Source organism: Labrus mixtus, chromosome 18 (genome assembly GCF_963584025.1).
Source record: "Labrus mixtus chromosome 18, fLabMix1.1, whole genome shotgun sequence".
In the NCBI taxonomy this organism is placed as follows: Eukaryota; Metazoa; Chordata; class Actinopteri; order Labriformes; family Labridae; genus Labrus; species Labrus mixtus.
In genome coordinates, this window is record NC_083629.1 from 24127538 (window position 1) to 24149145 (window position 21608).

Consider the following 21608-nt stretch of genomic DNA (forward strand, 5'->3'; position numbering starts at 1 on the left):
TGGCCTTGACCTTGCCGCGCATATCGTCCTCCACTCTTTGGCCCCACATTTCCTGTCCAGCTAAATGTTTTTAAAAAAGATGCATGTCTCCTAAGGGATTCTGTAAAATCCAACTCAATTTATTATGTGATATGCCGCTACTGGAACTCGACAAGATTACAATATTTAACAACAAACAACATTTATCAAGTCCTTTTGGTACCTCATTGAGATGTAAAGGTTACGTTTACGAGAGCAGAGGAAAGAGGAGCAGAGGCCGTCATGTGTGCAGCACTGAGCAGGAGGTTTTTTTTCTTTTCTTTCTGGTTTGTATTCTGTTGATTTAAAACAAGAAATCACCCCAATTTGGTACCTAACACAATCTGGTTTTTGTTCTCAAGGTGACAACTTGCCAGTTAAATTTCATCCTGATTCTTATTTCTGCAGATAAAGATCGACAGCAGATTGGGGTGAAGGTTTAAACACAGCTAGAGAGTCGAGGGGTTGAGATTTCATCGATTCTCTTCCTCGCCTCTCCTTCCCTCATCATTAATTGGTCGTTCACTCCTCGTTAGTCTGATTAAATTCACCTGCTCACTCTGTATTTAAAGGCTGCTCTCCCTCGTTCTCACTCTTTAACAGAGGCAGTTCTACACCTTAGTTTGAGATCTACCATGCTTTAAACTAGGGAAGAAGAAGTACTAGCACTTTCACCTTCTAATGGGCTGACCGTTCAGAGATGTTAAAAGGTGAGTCTGTCCATATTTATTACCTGAGGATTTTTATCTACAATTTCCAAGTAAGAGAAGTTATTGTATTTTTTCTGTTTGAAGGGACTAACTTAAATTTAGAAGATTAAATCAAGTTCAGAAGATCTGAAGTCTCCTTCCTCGACTTCTGTGCGTTCTGACTCGATGCCCATTTATGACGGTCTGCTCTTAAATCTGAACCTCTGACTCAAACGGTTAAACTCTGATTTGATCTGTCGAGTGACTCGTCTGCATTGAGAGGGAACGGCCTCCGTGAGTATAAACCCTGTATGTGTAGGTCTAAGAGATGTTGAGTTCCCTATTTTGTCCATAAGAATTTAACCTGAGGACGTTACTAATATTTGAGAAGGAATAATGACGAATTTGATGCGTTGTCTGTTTCTCTACTGTCTTTCAGATATGGGACATCCAGGTGTATTTGTTCCAGCTCTGACTGCAGTTTGTTGAGTTTGAAAAAGTTAACCATGTTGGAAAGTTTTTAGGTTTTACTTGCTGCATTTTTATTGCCATCATACCAACTATGAGCCGTCATTATCTCATTTTAATCCTGAACTTAATTAACAGAGCCGTATCATTTTAATTCTAAGTTAAAGAATAACTCTAAAATGTTAGACTTATTTAGTTTGCATTTAATAACTTTGGTATCCATGAATGTAAATCCTGTTGGTGCAACCTCAAAGCATCATGGGAAACTATTGTTTAAAGCTCCAGTGAGGAACTTTCAGTTTGTGTGTTTTGGCGCCCCCCTGTGGACAAAACTATACACCTGATCTCGATGTGTGCAGAGAAGAATGTAAAATGCTTTTTCTGCGTTACAGCATGCTGCAAAGCGTCTCGTCTGATCCAACCTGTGGCAGCGCTTACAGGTATAAAAGTACCTGTAAATAAAGACTATGTGCAGTGTGTTGTCTTAATTTGGGCTGAAGTCCTGTTTCAGTCTTTTCTCTCCACGGTCAGATTATTTCTCAAGTAGTTTTAAGTCGATGTGCTGGGAGTGATGTGCCATTGCTTAGTTGGCTCAGCACCTTCCCTTCTTTGTCATTTTCCAGGATCTCTAGTCCCTCTTTCTTATATTTATTTTGGGGGGAATTTGTTTAATAAAGCTCTGGGTATAACTTTCAATCTGTGTGGCATCCTTTCTGTTTTTCTGTCAGGTTTTTCAGCCTTTGTTTAGTTTGATTGTTTTGGTTCAGGAGGCTTTAATTTGCTTTTTTTTTTTTAAAGGACACTGGAAGACCCTGAGACAGGCTCCCACACTGTCTCGCTTTGTGGAAACATTTGTCCACTTCAGCGTGTGTCCTTTTAGTTTTACCCTCATTCAAAGCACCTGTCACACATTCAGGTGTGCAGAGATATTTTTTTTCCCCAAGAGCCACAATACTGATTTCTGGTCCAAATTCAATTCCTCACTTACGCTTAAAAATCCATAAAATTTGCTTTACGTGGGAATTTGAACACGGTCCCATTCTGCATAAAATAAAAACGATAAACTCATTTAAAAAATATATATATTAAAAGCAAACTGTGTTTTCAATTTGTTTTGTAACTTTATTTACAAAATGTCCTGTACACCAGGTTTCAATGACAGGAAAGAGGTTGTATGTCGAGATAAAAATCGAAATGTAAATAATAAATTTAAAGTCCTGCGCGCTTCTCCTCCCCCGGTTGCGCATTTCCGTCACCGTGACGTCACTTCCGGATGTCAATATGCGGCTTGGTGCGGCGCTGGGAAACGGGAACCACCACTGTGAAGCTGTAAACCAAGTCCACCAGCGAAGACCAGCCTTCACGTGAGACTCCAAACGTTCCAGCAGGGACACCGTACCTTCGCTCCGGTTAACGGAAACACACCGACTGGGGGGGTCACCTCTCCGGGTCTTTTATCCCCCCCTCCCGAAGCGGCGGCGCTGCTCCTGTTTCATCCTCCAGCAGCCATCTTTTAGAGAGAATGTCCGGGGCGACACGGCGGGCCTGCTGCTCGGGCTCCGACCGGGGCCGGAGCCTCCTGATGCTGACGACCGCGCTGCTGCTGTCGGTGGCCGGGCTGCTCTCCGGGCTGCCGGCCGTCACCGAGGCGGCGAAGGAGTGCGACAAACCGTGCATGAACGGGCAGTGCAACCCCGCCGCGGGCAGCTGTGTGTGCTTCCCCGGCTGGGTCGGGGACCAATGCCAGCACTGCGGAGGGAGATTCAGGTACGGGGGTGCAGAATTAAAGAAGCTGCTTTGTGTTTTTATAAATCACTCGGGACAGGCTGTGTGTGAGGCCCCGTTATTACACACCTGAGGCAGCTGAACAGGTGTGCTGCTGTTACCTTTACTACTGCTCCTCCTGACGTTACCTGAAGGACTCAGGTGACAGGTGACATGGTGTGAATGTGTCTCAACATACCGCAGAGTGTAGGTGTTGTATGTGGAGGCTCATATCAGGTGAATGTGGCCAATCAGGAGCGATGCTTGTTGTCATTGACATCATGTACCAGGGGAGACACTGATTGGTCCCTGAAGGAGGTATGAGATGATACTTTTGGGGTTTTTATTCCTCTACTGTAGAGACAGGACAGAGGATAGAGTCTGGAATCAGGGACTGAGAGAGAGAGACAGGAGCCTCAGGTTTGGATTTGAACCCGGGTCCCTTGATTCGAGGAATACAGCCTCTGTACATGTCACAAGCGCTTTAACCACTTGGCACTGGCACCCTGTATGTTTCCTCAAAGTGCATCCCATCCTGCAGCGTCTCTTATAACAGTGACATGTGTGCTATTATTATTATTGTTTTTATTTATTGTGATAAGGTGAACAAGTACAAAACAAAAATGTGCACATAAACATGACAATTAAAGCAACAGCAAATAAACAAAAACAGAAATAAGCAAAACAATATTAAAGACAAATACAATTAAAGTAAATATATATATATATGATGTGCTAACCAATTAGAGACAGACCTTCATCCTGTAGGTTAAAAAAAATGGCAGCATACTACTGAATATTGTCAACCAATCAGAAGGGAGGTACAGGTGTGTATTCCATATAATGGAGACTCTACCTGTGTTTACCCTGCAGTACACAAACACCTATAAATCACCTAAAACGATAATGGCATCATCTCTTTGTCTTCATGTCACACCTTTGTTTTCTTGCGGTGCTGCTAAACTTGGATCAGATGTGAAGTCAGTAAGTTTTGGTGAAACTGAAACCTAGGCTGTTATTGTTTCCTTCACTCATTAAGTGACTAATGCGTCACACAGTAGTGAGGCGTTCCTGTGCAAACATCCCAGAGGTCAGGATGTCATTTAATTACTTTTTTATGCTTTTGTTGTAGAGATAGGAGAGTCATAAACCAGAGAGAGAGAGAGAGGGGAATGACATGCAGGAAAGGAGCCACAGGTCGGATTTGGACCCGGACTAAAGCCTCCATGCATTTGTGGGGGGGGGGGGGGCATGCACTAACCACTAGTCTGCAGGCGCCCCTTGCTTTATTTGTGATTTTTTCAGAAGCAGCCCTAAACCCAAAGATCTCCAAAAACAGGCCGCACAGTAACTTCTTCAAACGACCATTTGTTTAACCCCGGAGAGAAATCAGCGTTTCAATTTCATTTAACTTTTTGTGAAGCCTGAACGACGAGCCAGTTTCAGAGACCGGAACATCAAGATATAACGAGCGACCAATAAAGAGACCTTTTGATCTGGAAGGAGCCGATATGACCCGAGACAGAGACACTTAATATCTTTATAAAATATGTTCATCACACTCCTACCCGCTCACTACATAGATCAATAGTCTGAACAGAAATATTGACTCAGGAATTATTTTATTTTTTTGACAAATGATTGAATACTTACAGCCAAACAAGTAGTCCACTGTTAGAGTTGTTTCCATAGCAACTGTTGCCCTCTGTAGCCTTTTGTGAAATGAGCTAAACCTGGCTGTCACTACTCACACATTACACTGAATACTTCCACTGATGGTGAACAGACCATGAATCAGCTGATCGGAGTCTGTTGATATTTGCCCCTCGCTTCGGTCTTAAAAGGAACGCCATCGTATCCCGTACCACGTTCAGCGTATGTGTTCACAGGGAGGGGACTGACACACGGGGACGGTTTTTGCGTCTTGTAATCTCTTCTTGTTGTTTTCCTCTCCTTTCTCTTTTGACCGACATCAAGTTGACCGGAACTTCTTTCCGCTGATTAATACGATTACAGAGAGTCCTCCAGAGTCTGTATTTTAGAGACTTGTCCCCATAGCAACCGTGTGCTTTCCTTAGCAACGGTTTGTTCTTCTTGACTGTTGATAGTGAACGTGCAATCGGCCGATCAGCTGTGTAATAATAAAGAGGATTGAACGCCACCTCACATGAACGCCAAGTTACCGTATCCTCACTGCTGTGGTGGTCATCTCCACGTGCTGCAGACGGCGCTGAGGGGGATGAAAACCGAACATGCTATGGCCTTTTTTTTTTTCTTACATATTAGCGACCCAGAAGGAAAAGGATGAGCCGGACAGTTTTTGATAAAAGCAATAATCAAAATTTACGCTTGATAAGACGGATTTTAGGGTTCATCTCGCCACCATCGCCCAGCTGTGACAGTTTCCTCTTTTATGCAAATTTCCAAGCACATCATGATCCGGATGTGTTTTTACAATGTCCGCGTTTTAATCTGCAGTACTATACTAGTACAAATCAAACAATATCGATACCTGTGTCGATACCAGGAACAAAAAATAAAAGTCCTAGGCGCCTGATTTTGGGTAATTTCTAATTTTTTTTTTTAATTCTCAAAAAATTGCAAGAAAAAAACTCCTGCACACTGTTGCACAAATACACCGTCCAAACACTGCCAGTGTGTTTGTGCAGTTTAGACAGCGTCTCTCTGCTGACACCTCTGCTGCTTCTACGAGACAAGAAACACAACTTTTGCATCCTCAAGAGACGCCAAAGGGACTCGAGACATGCCTTGAACTTCAATTTTCTCTTTTTCTCTCGCTGCAGCTTTGGGTTAAAAATATGCCTGAAGATCTGCGTCTGTGGTTTTTCCCGTACAAGTGATCAAATAAAATCAGTTCAGGAGGTTGCATCGATTTATTTTATAAAAAGAAAAAACATCAAAAGCTTAGAAAATACTTTGAAACATTTACCACACAGGACAAAAAATCTTCGGACTGAAGGAGTGCACCTGACCCTGGCATGCAGCAGGTGACCTACCTGTATTTTATTGACCCCATTTTGTAGCGCTGCTCTACACGGCTGCTGCCAAAGAAAGTTGTTTTGTTGCTGCTTCCTCTCCCCAAGAATGAATGCGTAGGAAACCCCCTCCACAGCAGCAGCCCTGACCCATATCAGCCTGATAACATCAGTGCTTCTCTGATGCTTTCATACAACACCAGCCAGGTATTTATATCCAGTCGGGTGGCTGCTAGCAAACTCAGTGATCCCAGCGGTTGTATTTGCAGGTGATGATTTGTTGGCTCACCCCCCCCCCAAAGTGAGCAAGCACACGACATGAAGCTGTTTCAGATTCAGTCCAGACTTGTTGTTGTTGTTGCCCACCTCTACAGGAGTGTACAGGAGGGTGTCAGGACTATCTCTGCAGAGGTTTCAGTAAAGGATGAACTGTTTGTACAGCTGGTGAAACATCCGAGAGCTATGAGGAAGGTAGTCAACACACTCTGCCCTCACTCGACCCCTGTTAGCTCTCCGTGCAGCCCGCTCACTATACACTACAGAACATTTTTAAAAACAAATCAGCACTGCACATTTCATTCTCTCTGCTGGTTTAAAAAAATGTCAAAAATGTTTATTTTGGTCACAAGAAAAAACAAAAACATTTTGACTGAAAAGGTGAAGGCTGAAGCTTTATCTTATTACACCTACCCTTGTTACAAATCTTATGATTTAAGACACTACTAGTTTGGTTACAAAAAAAACAAAACATAAAGAATTTCTTTCAAAACAAAACAAACAAAAAACAAAAACAGAAGTCACACTCACAAAAAATAATCAAACCGACCTTTTTATATTTGTTAAAGTCTTCATATGTGATTTTTTGATCCAGCAGATGTCGCCCTTGAGCACCAGCATGAAACCAAAACAACTTGCGCTGCATTGTTGTGTTAGCATGCTAATGCTAGCGATCTTTATTATGCTCGTATCTTCACACTGCATGTAAATTTACCTGAAATGAGCGTGATCTAGAAACACAGTTAAGCAGTGAGTACAGTATGTTATTCTTCTTTTCTCTAGTCCCTCAATTAAACAACTTTTATACACGAGGGGAGGAGTCAGCCGGCTGTCCCGGGGATGTAAACAAAGTGAAGATAGGACTCTGAAAACTCTGAAAACATCACAGACAGTGGGACTCGGGTGTTACACCCATTGTCGACAGTCATGACTCACAGAGTTATTTTCAGAGGATATACTTGATTTATATATTTAAGTGTGAAAAATCACATATTAAGACTTTAAACACCATTTTCTTTAAACAAAAATTTTAAATCTGGAAAGTGAACTACACAATCTTAATTCCATGGTGTAAGTATTCCACAAGTTAACATCAGTGGTGTCTTTGTTGGGCTCTTCGGTCATGAAGATTGTCCCGCAGCGCTCGATGACATCGCTGTTTAGACAATGTCATTGACGATTACACTGTTGGTCACTTTTATGGCCTCTTCCTGCACATCACGCTTTAATCACATCAGCAAGCATTTAATTATTTAAAAAATACAGCTCTTAGCCCAAATTCATTTTTCTCCCTGGTTGGCTCAAATTTTGAGCTCACACTGTGATGTTTAGAAATCTTCTCTGCTCCTTGTTTTTGTTTGTTTTTTCAACCTGTTCCAACATTTGTGATGAGAAGTGTGTCCATGAAGCGTTGCCCTTCGCAAGGTACTGTCTGACTATTTTTAGGTTTTTACAAACACAACATTCTCCATCACGCTGCTTCAGAGAGGGTAAAAGTCCCACAGTTTGATGCGTCTGCAGACACCGGTCGACTCGAGGTCAAGGAAGGGGGACGCACACTATAAGCACATTGGCACAGACGATGTCTGAGCATATCTGAGCAGGTGAAATGGAGGCTCAGTGAGCTTCTTGAGTGCTCTCCGGATGAAATAACTCGTCTGGGTTGTGGTTTTGAATCGGGGTTGGCCGTTGCACTTAAATATTAATTGAGACAGTCCATTATAGGCCGGGAGCTCCGGGGGCCATAGACTGTATGAAGAATGGCGTTTACATCATGCAACATGGCGAGTCCTGCAGGTAGTCCTTCATCATCCTGCTCGCTGGTGTGTTATTTACGCCTCATCTGCAAAATCATTCACAGCATCGGACGCTGTCACTTCAGCTGACATTTTGGGGTTTTCCTTTTTACCCGCTTTCTCCAGTCTTGAAGGGAAAGTCTCCCGCTATGAGGTGCATGTGTGAACACAAACAGACTTCACCCGGAGTTTCTCCTGCCAGACTCCGAGTATTTGTGTGAGCTGATGTGAGAACGCAGCAAGATATAATCAGGAGAATTCATCTGGAGCGAGTGGGAGGGGGTGGTGACGTTTACACCCTGTGACAAGTGCGATCGCTACGATCTCCATCCTCTAATGAACCTGCTGCATTATAGTTCCTGTTTCCTCCAGGATGTTCTTCTCCACTCTTTAGTTCACATTGTGAGTCTGTAGAACTACACGTAGCATTGATAGAAAGACACATATTCTCATTATAACATCGTGTAGACGACTCTGTTGCTTCATCTGTTTCTTCAGCGTTGTTTTTCTTACATCATGTCTGACAGGGTTAGTCTCCCGCTGTGAGGTGCATGTGTGAACGGTTAGATATGGAGAACATTTTTTAGAATTTTAGGAGCGGGCCTTCTGAAATTATCTCGATATTTTCAGGAGTGCGTATGTGAAAACAGCTTAAAGGCTTTCTATGTGATGTTTTGATCCAGCAGATGTCGCCCTTGAGCACCAGCATGAAACCAAAACAACTCGCGCTGCATTGTTGTGTTAGCATGCTAATGCTAGCGATCTTTATTATGCTCGTATCTTCACACTGCATGTAAATTTACCTGAAATGAGCGTGATCTAGAAACACAGTTAAGCAGTGAGTACAGTATGTTATTCTTCTTTTCTCTAGTCCCTCAATTAAACAACTTTTATACACGAGGGGAGGAGTCAGCCGGCCGTCCGAGCGATGTAAACAAAGTGAAGATAGGACTCTGAAAACTCTGAAAACATCACAGACAGTGGGACTCGGGTGTTACACCCATTGTAGACAGTCATGACTCACAGAGTTATTTTCAGAGGAGATACTTGATTTATATTTAAGTGTGAAAAATCACAGATAAAGCCTTTAAGAAAGTTTGTGAGTCATTAGAGTTTAGTTCTAGTTGTGATTGACATTTTTTGCTATCTTTCAACATTTGTGCAAACAACAATAAGTTGTTTTACTAAATCAATTTGTCAGTTTGCTCATAATGTTTGAAGCCGTGTATCTTCTCAGCTGAATGATGGTACCGTGTTGTTGAACTCACCAGACTTCCTGCCTTAAAGCTGGAGTTCTTCCTGGGGCTGAATGCAGAGGCTGAACGTCCCTGTGGGGATTATTAAAGTTAAACTTTCCTGCTAAGTTTCTCCTCTATTCCAACTATCTGTTAAAGCCACACACACCAGGATTGAGTTTTCTGCAGTCTTCAACTTTCCTCTGGGAGAAAGGGGGGTGTGTGGTGCTTTGTGTCTGCAGGACGAGTGATGGTCCAACCCTGAACTTGACTAATAACACAGCAGGGCTCTAACTTACAGTATACTGCCTTTTCCTCTCAACCTTTAGCACCACCTGTTCTGCAGCGTGGAGCATCATCAGCGATGTTTTAAGCTGCATCATCACCCCGACAGGCTAATTATCATTACTTTGATAAACTTTCTGCTCTGTGATCTCAGAATCTGCCTGGAAGCGGGGCCTGTGTTGTTTTGTTAACGCGGTCAAAAGGGCTGATGGTTTCTTTTTTTTTTTTTTTTTCTGTCTTTTCGGGGAGAGCCTGAGGTCCGCCGCCGTGTTTAGCATACAGACAATGCTGCCATACAAGGTCGGCTGAAGGCTGGTAGGCAGTAAAAAAAGCAGCTTTCTGTGGGGCAGGGACGTGCCAAGATGGAGCCTCGGCTTACCATGAGGGCCAAAATCAACACTGAGGAGGAGGAGGAGGGGGGGGGGGGAGAACAAAGTCGTGTGTTTTGTTGTTTTGTGGCCTCAAAAAGAGACGTCGTGTTTCATCTCAGGATGTTTTAAATTTGATAAGATATCAGTGGGACTGGGTGTTATGCTTGAAGACAAAAATGTCCCTAATATGTTCATGACAGTCGACTTAATACTTCAATTTAAATCAGACAATCAGAACACATTTTCTTTATTTCCTTCCTCCCTTTTCTCCAGCCATGCAGATTGCAATGGGCTGCGTTTTTTTCAGGTTTTTCACATCCAAGTCCCGGGGTTTTTTATTTTTTATTTTTATTATAGTAACACCCAAAAGACAAACAAAAACACAAGAGGTACACTTCACCTCTCCATAAAGCCAGGACAAAACAAAACAAAGGAAAAACAAACAAAAGAAACAAAAACAAACAATAAATAAAAATAAAAAACCTCCCGGGGTTGAAAGGATTTGAGTTGGTGGCGTTCAGTTTCAAAAACATCATAACTAAAAGTCATTCTGTGTCTTTGTGGTCGTCAATATTTCCAATGATTTTAGATACCACGTGTCATTTTCAAATGATGAAATCAACGATAGTGTTGCAAACGTTTGGAAGCATCTTTGGTCATATCTTTAACCCGAGGTTGTTTTGCAATCAAGAGGAAGCAGCGATGGTCCGTTCATGTCCACACTAGGTCGTCAAATACTGACGTCTTTAAAGTCCTTCTGTTGTAAAAGTTTATGACTCTTACAGACGGAGAGCAGAGGAAGTGACATCGATTACAAAAATAGAAATGTTGTTCACACATTTGTGCAATTTAGAGAGTGTGCAGTTTTTTTGGTCATTAAAAACAAGAAATGAGCTGTTATTGGGGGCCTAGGACTTCTATTTTGTTGCTGTGGTATCGGACAAATCCCTCACTTCCCGAGCAGCCACAGAGAATAGTTGACGACAACTAACTTTACCTCTCTAACCAACAAGAAAACAAGGTTTAGGTAGCTGGTGAATCACCCTACAACAACAAACTCAAAACAAAGAAAAGGAAATGTGGTGTGGTCGGTTGGTAGGTGAGCTGCACGGGGTTCCCCCTGACGTCATCTTCCTGCTTTTAATAATGGGGAAGTGCTTTCTGCAGCCTGATTGGCCAATTGGCTGCTGGCGCTGGCACACATATTAACACAAAGGAAGAACACAACCTACACATCCAAAAATAAATACATATAACGACCACAGTCATAACAGTAGGTGTAAAGTCTTTAGTGCTTTTTTTACTTCCTTGTTATGGAGTTTAGAGTTGAGAGATATCAGGTGATGTCAGGGGAGGAACACGCAGCAACGGGGTATCTTTGCATCTTATGGCCGGTTTAATTGACCGTAGAACATTGATTCATCGTTCCATTGACCTCCATTGAACTTGGGCTGAGGCAGAATAAATCTCACAGATTGATTTCTCTGGGCACAAAGTCAACAAAACTAAATCTCTTTTTTGTACTTGAAGTGGCTGAGTGTAAAAATCTGAACGTGAGGGAGGTGAAGAAAATCTTTGAGGACAACTTTAGACGTCTTTTGTGAAGGTTAATGGTTAATCTGTGTGGTTAAAAATCCACCCTGATGTTATAGAAGCCTAAAACTATGAATGTAGTGATGTAAATGGTGTCTCCATGTGAAAGGCTTCTTTAATATAACTGAGCTTCATGTTATGTTGTTATGTAATGTTTGGTGAGTTTGGCCTTTAGGCTGAACTGAATCTGATATTACGGCTCTGATCAGATTATGACCACAAATACAAAAGGCCGCTCTGTGCTTCTTGGCACAAACTGTCTGCAAGACAGGCGACTGAAGTTTTTTTATGAGCATGAGGAGAAGCCTTCATGAAAACAATTTGTTCCGGAGCAGGATCACAGTTACCAGACAGAGTTTTTTTTTTTCATTGGTAGCGGGTTGGTGAATAATTCTGTGTCCTTGCCCGTCTCCTCACACGCATGTTCATTCACTCTTTGACTGATTATCATTTAAAAAACAGGGTAATAAACAAAGAACAAACTTTCTTTAAAAGTCATCATGTGTCTGACCTTTCGAACACACGCAAACAGTGTTTTAGGTCACTGAAAACTCCTTCCAGAGTGAAGATTTTGGTTTTCATTTTTGTTTACATGAGACGTTGTGGAACTTGTGCCAGTGTTATTGTTGATAACTGGACTTATTACATGATTACCCACGGGGCGCCGGTGACCTGGTGGTTGGTGCACCCCATGTACAGTGGCTGGAGTCCTAGAGAGCGGGCGCCCTGGGTTTGAATCCGAGCTGTGGCTCCTTTTCCCACATGTCAATCCCCAATCTCTCTCTCTCTCTCTCTCTCTATCTCCTCCCTCACTCTCTCTCTCTCCCCTCCTCTCTCTCTCTCTCTCTTTTTCCATAAAAAAGCCTTTGGGAGTTTTTGTCTTGAGTGTGGGGGGGGGGGGGGGGGGGGGGGGGTGTCATGCAGCAAAGGGCCGAGGTCAGACTCGAACCCACAGCCACTGTGGCGAGGTACATAGCCTCTGTGCATGGGGCGCATGTCTCGGTTATCAGCGCTCCCACTATCAGCTATCACCTGAGATTGATTTGTGCCAATGTAGAGATGAAAAAATGCTTTCTGGATTTCTTTTGGATTTAGGAGAGATTTAGCAAACACAGGTTTGTTATAAATATTAAGAAAAGCAAATTTGAGATGTAACGTTAATGCTCGCTTTAAATCGTATCCAATGGAGCTCAAATCTTGGTTGCAATGTCGAGCAGTGTTATCACACTTTGCATATTTTCTCATATCGATCAGACCTAATCTCCATATTTTACACTGAATCTTTTCATCTCTTTGGAGCCGGATCGTCAAAAATCTTGAATCTCTACGAGGTTGGTGAAATCAACTTTGGTAGGAATTAAAGATATTTTAAATGTCATGTTATCCAAAGATGAATATTTGAAACATTTTTGGTTGGAAATATCTTTCCTTTCTGGTCCTTTCGGTTTCACAGCTTCACAGCTCGCTGCTCGTGTAGGGCCAGCGTCTCTCGTGTGGTTTAGTCCACATCCTCTCAGGCTTCTCTGAAGGGCGCCTCTGAGCAAGCAGCCTGCCCGCCCCTCTGCACAGACTAATGGTCCTCACTGCTGAACCGTCCAGTTATTTTATTATTTTTACAGCTTTCTGAGACACAGACATTTGTCCAACCCCTTCTTCCACAGCTACGCAGACTTATCGCTGCACCATAAACCCTTTTAATGGGAGGTGCACGATGGATTTGAGGGTTAATTTAAAAAAAAAAGAAAATATACAAAAAAAAAAACTGCACTTAGCCGGCATCTGATGCTCATTTCCAGAGGTCTGTTTTTCCTTTGTGCTGACGAGGAGAATCTAAAGGCTCTCAGTGGAGACGTGATGCATTTTAAACCTGAAATAAACAACTCTCCTCGAAGTGCAACTGTAACTCAAGCAAAGCACCGAGTTGTGAAATCACAGTAACTTGGGGGGAAAAAGCCGGTGGTAATCATTTATGAAATATTTATTACACAATATAACTGACTTATTGCTTCGTTTGGGCACTAGGCCTTTGCAGATTTTGTCAGCAGCCATGTTTGTCCCACAGCGTTCCTTTCTCAGTGGTTGTTACTCAGAAGGGATTTCACGATAACAACGTTTTAATCTTTGATAAAATTAGACGACACTGATACCAAAATGAAATGTCTTCGAAACCAAATACTATTTTTAATCGCCCAGAAAGTCAGGCACACCCCGTCACACTCTCCATAGTGCACAAATATGTTGGCAGCAAAACGATGCCAGCATATTTGTGAAATCCAGACGGTGCTCTCTGTCCTTCGTTGGTCACAGTTTTTGGGTTATAAATACGAGTAAAGATCTGAAGTTACTTTTTAAGCTTCTGTACTTTATAAGACTAACTGATGTGGAAAAGTATTGAACATTGTGACAACCTGCTTAGTAGCTTTAATATTATTAAATGATGTCAGGTGTTTGTTAAATGTTTCAGTAGGGCGTCGTAAGCAAGGGAGGTCGGCATATTTGTTTTGTTGATTACAGCTTATTGATTTATTTAGGCTATCCGGCGCCATTTTGATTTAGTGAATAGTAGGAAATCGGGGAGAGAGAGTGGAGAATGACAAGCAGGAAGGAAGCCGCAGGCCGCATGCTTGTGGGACTATAGCCTTTGTGTATTGGGCGCTACCAAGCGGCAACCTCCAGTGTTGAAAAATTAAGCCGATGCGGAAGTGCAAAATCCTGCAGTTCCTGGAGTGTCCACTAGAGGCTGTGCTGCAGAAACACAGGAAGTCACATACACACCCATTCATAAAAAGTTTGTTTTTACAGCAGAGATTAACATGTTTACAGCCTGGTTCAAAAAACCAAATAGGTGTGATTAGCTCATGTCTCGATGGACACACACTGTACGGGGGGTGAATGTTTTGATGCCTGCGTGCAAAATCGCATGATAAGGTCAATTCATAACCTCCACTGGGCGCTGCACTGGCCTTTAACTTTACAATGAGAGTTTTATATTCTGTAATTGATTTAAAATCAGCAGCTTGTAGGGGAGAGTCCGTCTCTCTTGTCTGAGCACGCTCGTTCTCCCCCCTCTGAGCAGCTCTGTTGTCGCTCTGTCTGAATGAGGAGTCGTGTTTGCTCTGCTCTCATGTAGCACCACTTTGCAAGTTTACACACCACTTGGCTCGGATGCAGGGACGCTGTTTGCCTGAGAAGGGGCCGTTGTTTTAGCAGCACTGCGGATGATATATGTACCTCTAATGACATGGAGTACAGATGTCTGCTGTGTTACTCCGTATCTTTGGAGATCGTCATATGATAACATAAAATCTGAAATTTTAAACGCTATTTTAGACGTATTCATCCAAATTCACAGTTTTTGCCTTCAGGTCTTCTACCACAGAGCTTCATACTGTTTTAGAATTCTTGTTTTGGTTTTAGACTTCACGACCAAACTGAATTTACAAAACAGCACCCAATGACCCAGCTCATTTCATTTTTGTTACACACAGTTTGAAGGATGAATAATGTTTGAAATATATTAAATGTCACATATTCTGTAAAATCCACTTCACCATGTGTCTCTAGTCCGTCTACAAACCCCCCAATGATGAGAAAAGTCCATCCTCTCCGTCTTTTCCCTGCTCCACGTTTCAGAAAATATGTGCTCAAACAGGCCGTTTGGAGATTTTCCCTTCATGACATCACAAAGGGCAGTAGCCCCTCCCCCAGGTGGGTGACACTCCCACAGCTAGGTGTTTGTTCTGCCCTCTGAGTCTGCCTTCTCACCGTAAACAATAGGACATGGAGCGAGAAAGCACAGAGTACACCCGAGCCCTTCCAGAGAGGGGGCGTGGTCAGACACAGCTCATTTACATATTTAAAGGTACAGACACAGAAACAGCCTGTTCTGAGCAGGGCTGAAATAGAGGGGTTTATAGACATGATCAAATACAGGATCAGAGTGGATTTAGAACAAGACACTTCACACACATGTTTTGAGGAGCTCTGAGATTTATTTACACTGATTGAAGAGAAGGAGGATATGTGACCTTTAAGGCTAACAGACAAACATAAATTAACTTAATTAGGGGTGTGGCTGAGGTAACAGCAGGAAACATTGTAGGTGCATGAACCCAGTATCATGATTCCTATCATATCGTGACTTAAGTATATCATTACATCTCTGATTGGGAATGGGAAAGGTTCTTGGTTCTTAGATTAGCAATAACCACTCTTCCAAAGATGATTTCTGTCTGATAGAGTACAGGGATCGACTTAAAGGGGCAAAAGGGGCATTTTCACGAGCTCTGTGATTGACTGGCGACCAGTTCAGGGTGTACCCAGCCTCTCGCGCAATGACAGCTGGGAACGGCTCCAGCCCCCCCCCCCCCCCCCCCCCCCCCCGCGACCCCGAACAAGAAAAGCAGCATAAATAATGAACGGATGGATGGATTTTCAAAAGGAAGCAGTGTTGAAATTTCAACAGCAACATTTCAACACTGTTCTTCAAATGAACGCTTCATATCCCTGGCTTGAATACTGTTCTCTTTTTGCTCACATTTATTTTTTTCTCTGCTGCAGATAAAACAGGAAGTCTAGGTTTGATTCTTAGATCGTCTCTCTTTCTGTGTCAGAGGTTGTATTTGCGTCGTGGTAGTAGCAGTCGTAGTTGTTTATTCTGCTCAGCTCTTCTTAATAAGCTACCGTCGCGCAGCAGGTTGTGCTCTGCGGGTTTGGAGCGGAGGTGCGTCGGGTGTAACAAGAGTCTTGGACTCGGGAGCTTCAGGTCCTCAGAGGGAGTTCTGTTTGTCTGCGAGCCGAGAGTCCCTGCAGACCTCGGCTGTGTTAGCACCGAGACACCTGTAATTACAGCCCTGTACAGTGTGCTTGTTAGCTAACCGCTGAGACCTGCCACAAGAAGAGGGATGTGTAACACGTCTCCTAACACACCTACAGTACAAACACTGAGCCAATAATATTCAGCAGAGCCTCTTTTGTGGTCGTCAGTGTTAGACTTGGACAAACATGTCAAAAGGTTCAATTTCCCCTCCAGGAATTTGATCTCTCTCTGTCTGTTAAACTGTGTCTACTCTGCTAATACACTGATTTCAGACATGTCAGCTGATCCATGCAGACACAGCATTTTTACAATATAGAGTCATATGTTTGGCCTGTAAAAAGTTAACAACACCCTTGGCCTTGGACGTTGGAGCCGTCCCGCCCACACAGCTGGGCCTGACGCTCTTGTTTTCTGCAGCTATGGTTGCAGCCTGAAGCTTTCAAAACAAACACGTTTCTGCACATCGGCTGCAGAGATGCAAACAAAATGTTATCCTGCAGTACTCAAAGTTTTGCAGTTATCTCATTCAAAGGAGATCTTTCATGGGTTTTGGGGTCAAATTGTGCAATAAGAGCAATCTATGTTTTGGAAGTTGAATGATGAAGACAGAAACTATCTTTTAGGGTGAAACAAGAAAATAATGTGAAAAACTAGTTTTTAATTCAAGAGGGAAGTACAAATTTTCAGAATAAAGCTCGTCACTGTGAATATACATATATGTATATATATATTATTTAATTTAAATGATAATATACGCACACTTATTTATGTAAATACTGTAATTGAGCCATCTGTCACATAACTGCATTTTACTTATTATCATGTTACTTCAGCATCTTTTTGCACTTTTCACCACTGAACTGTTTCATATTTATGTAAATATTAGTCTTTTCTTATGATGTTTATTGTTGATATTTAATGTTGTACCTGTACATAAGAGAGCACAGTTCACCAAAGTTAAATTCCTTGTGTGTGTAAACATACCTGGACAATAAATCTGATTCTGATTCTCAAATGTTGAAGATACAAATTCTGTCGTCATAGACTAGTGGTGGGTTTATGCATTACATCTTGGGTATGGACTACTATTTAATCAGCATTGGGGAACAAAAGAATCTAAACCATGCAAAAAAACAAGTTGTTCTGGTTTCGGCGTTTAATGGTTTAGTCGTGCACATCCCCGGTGCAGAGAACTCAAAGTGGCTCTTATAGGAGTGGATCTCTGCAGCTCCCTTGGTTTTGCTTATTAACCGTCTGTCAGGGCTTGAGAGCCTGTTTTGAAACCAGACAGTGACTGGGTGTGTTAGCAGGAGGAGGCATTGCACCTTGAGACCGCCATCAGTAATGATACAATCTCAGGCTGCAGCTAAGTGTCCCCTGTGTCACTCCTCTCTTCTGCTGTGTCATCACGCTGGAATTGATCGGGCAATAGCAGAGGCCGGGGCGTCGACACACCGTGCTATTAGAGCGTAAGCAGCAGCCCGTCGCGTCGTCGGGAGCCTCAGATTATAATTTGCTGTGAGGTTTAATCATTCTCGGCTCGACTCCAGCGAGATGTTAGTGTTTACCTGCTCTCGCTCTCACTCTGCTGACTCACTCTTTGCTAACAACCTCGTGTGTAATCATTGATTCAGAGTCACTAGAGAACAACCTAACTGACCTGAATATTTACATCTCTATTTTACAGTTTAAGATAACAAAGGAAACACGCACAAGTTCTGCACAGTCTTAGATTGTAGCCCAGGAACCCTTTATGAATTTTTATAGATGATATATGGTCATTTTTAACAAACATTTAATCATTAAATCCAGCTTTGTCTGACCAGAACCTAGAGTTGTCATGTTATCAGAATTTTAAACCTAGATGCATTATTAGTAGGGCCGTCAAACAATTACATTCTTATCTCGATTAATCACATATTTAATCGCATGTTTGAAATTCCATTAGTTTGTATTTATAAAAAGGAATTGTTTGGCTTTTATTTGGAATTGTTTTAACTTTCTTAAAATGAGAGTATTTTACTTCTTGTGTGCTTTTATTTTGAAATAAGGTAAGGCCCTTCTCGCAGAGTGAAGGTTAGGACATGCACTTTAGCACAGAAACAGGAAGTGGTTAGGGATCACAAACAAGGTCAATGTGTGATGATATAAGGTGGATATTACTTTGTATTATAATAACCTTGTGTTTCTTGTCTCTTCTCTTCATGTCCTCCAGGTTGACGGGGGCCTCTGGTCAACTGACTGACGGTCCAGGAAACTACAAGTACAAGACCAAGTGCACCTGGCTGATCGAGGGACAGTAAGTATAACCATAACCATAGAAGGTCAATGCAAAGCACATCATGAACAAACTGGCTTGATCAACCTTGGCTAAAAAACAAAACTGCTCTGGAAATAGACAAGAGAATTTGACAAAACCTCATGGGATCACTCTTCATTACCCCCTTGGATACGCTGTTGAAGGAGATCCAAACTCGACTTTCACATTTTTGCAAACAAGCCTGAAAAAAGCCGTCACATGGAGCTGAACATGAACGATGCAGTACTTCAGTTTAGCAGACCAAGGGTCGACTTGCACTTTACTTTATGAGCAATACCGCAGTCTGTCAGTAGGGGGAGCTCCACATGTTTTGTCTTCACTTTCTGGTAGTGTTGTAGTCAAGACAACACTAACCGAGGCCAGGACTTACCCAAGACCAGAGCGCTCAGAGACCGAGACCAAGATATTTAGGGATCGAGACTGAGACAAGACCAAGACATTTAGTGATCGAGACTGAGTCAAGACCAAGACCAAGGCAGGGGGAGACCGATTCAAGACCAAAACTTAGAGATCGAGACTGAGTCAAGACCAAGACCAAGGCAGGATGAGACTGAGTCAAGACCAAGACTTTTAGGGATCGAGACTGAGTCAAGACCAAGACTTTCAGGGATCGAGACTGAGTCAAGACCAAGACTTTTAGGGATCGAGACCAAGTCAAGACCAAGGCAGGATAAGACTGAGACAAGACATTTAGGGATCGAGACTGAGTCAAGACCAAGACCAAGGCAGGGCGAGACCAAGACAAGACTGAGACATTTAGGGATCGAGACCAAGTCAAGACCAAGACTTTTAGGGATCGAGACCAAGTCAAGACCAAGACCAAGGCAGGGTGAGACTGAGTCAAGACCAAGACTTTTAGGGATCGAGACCAAGTCAAGACCAAGGCAGGATAAGACTGAGACAAGACATTTAGGGATCGAGACTGAGTCAAGACCAAGACCAAGGCAGGGCGAGACCAAGACAAGACTGAGACATTTAGGGATCGAGACCAAGTCAAGACCAAGACTTTTAGGGATCGAGACCAAGTCAAGACCAAGACCAAAGCGGGATAAGACTGAGACAAGACCAAGACTGTAAATATAAATGGAAATCATTATCTTGTGTGCAGGGGGCGTGTCCACCCAGCCTTGGCCAAGTAGAAATGCTTTCCATTCCTAGACGAAAACAGAGACCTTCAAACGTGGTCTCGAGACCAAAACCGCCAACACCACTTTCTGTGAGCTGTTATGACATCCATCTTTTTTTGTATCTGTCTGGTGTGAACTTCCAGAACAGCTGAACTCGCAGACAAACACACTCCTTTAAATCCAATCCTCTCGTATTGACTTCATTCATTAAATCAGCGTCTGCCGTTCAGAAAGAGTCCAGGGGAAGGAAGAACTGAAAACCTGGAGACAGCTGATGGATGCTTTATGAAAACAGAGGTTGCGGCTCGATATTTAAAAAGTGTGCTCATAACGATTGTTATATCCACGTTCTGCCGTGTAATCCCTCACTCACATCCAGAGGAATTTACAGTATCCAGATGCTGAGGGATGAAGTAACTCTGAGAAATCCAATACTCCCCTCTCTATTGTTTTAGTCAGCACAACCCGGGCCGCGGCGCATCGATTCAGAGCGGGCGATTCCTCATTTTTAAGACCGCCAGCTCGTCCCCAACCATAACCTCTTTGATTACATTTGCATTTTAGGCATTTCGCCAACGCTCTCATTCAGAAAGGGGGGATTAACCACGAGCGACTCGGTTTGGAAGCTCAGGAGGTCAAACTCATGTTTCTCTTTCGACTGGGGAGGAAGTGTCGATGTTAGAGGGGTTTTGACCTTCTGACCTTCCGGTTCCTGAACGACGTCTGTAATCACCAAGCTAACCGCTTCATCCGACACTTTCATTACATGCTAATGGCGCTTTTATACGCCCGTCTTGGGGACCTCGGAGCGTTCTCAGCAGGAGGTTAATGCAGTGATACGTGCACTGTATGCATCAAAATGACAAGAGGACTTTTAAAGGGATTCATAAGCCTCCGACGTATATTCACTTTGAATGCGTCTGCAGAGGCCTGAGGTGACTTAACCCTCGGACAAGGCGGGGAAATGATCAGTGGATTATGTCCTGCCATGCCCATAATAGGGACATCTGTGGTAGCGTCTGGTTCAGGAGAGGACATTCATTCGTCCTCATCCTCCCAGTTCACTCCTCACTTTTTGCGTCTCGACTCGCTGGTCACGAGCCTTCTTTTCCTTAATTGAACCTCTGGGCTGTTGCCGTTCACTTTATTAGTCCGTTAATGCGGCGAGGAGGAGACGCCGATTCACTCTCATTAATAAAGAAAATGTTGAAGAGAGGAAAATGTGACGTTCACAGATCATTTCCTGTTAATCTTGTGGTCTTAGTCGTCACCGACGTGGTAAATGGGACTTTGTGTCCTATTTGGAAAGATTTTTATTTTGAGACGCTAACAAAGTTACAGGCGGAGGAAGATGGAGGAGTCTCATGAAATCCATCAAAGATAAACGGATCCAATCATCTGGTTTCCTTCTAATTTTCTGTCTGCTGTCTTTACATCTGAAAACTCAGAGCTGTGAAAAGACGTTTCATACACACTACACTATTTATAGCCTCGGCCGATTTGCAATGGATGGGTTGAATGGGAAAACTGTTCCTCCTCTGCAATGAAATACAACTTTATTATCTGACTGAACATCAGGAGTTTATCTGGCTGTAAACTAGACGAGTTAAACAAAGAAGATAAGGTTGAATTTTACACTCTGTGGTTTCTGTTTGCTGCCCCTGATGATGATTCTCTAACATGATGATGTGATAGATAATAATTTGCTAAACAAATGGTGAGTTTAAATGGTGAATATTTAAAGAAATCACATAAGCTTCCTCTGATATAAACAATCATTCTAACAAAACCAAATAACCAGAACAATAAGAGAACCAAAACACTAAGTAGGTGTGGCGGATAGCCTAGCGG

General features: G+C 42.8%; 1 protein-coding gene across 3 annotated transcripts in view; it reads left to right on the forward strand.

The window, feature by feature from the left end:
• Window positions 1–2591: 2591 nt before the first annotated feature.
• Window positions 2592–21608, forward strand: part of atrn (attractin) — a 183440-nt gene continuing 164423 nt past the window's right edge. The window contains exons 1-2 of one of the 3 annotated variants that reach the window (XM_061062761.1): window positions 2592–2942; window positions 18526–18609. In XM_061062761.1, coding sequence (XP_060918744.1) covers window positions 2698–2942; window positions 18526–18609 — 329 coding nt within the window. In that variant the 5' untranslated portion in view covers window positions 2592–2697. The remainder of the gene's footprint in view (window positions 2943–18525; window positions 18610–21608) is intronic. The other 2 variants (XM_061062762.1, XM_061062763.1) reach the window with 2 other exon arrangements.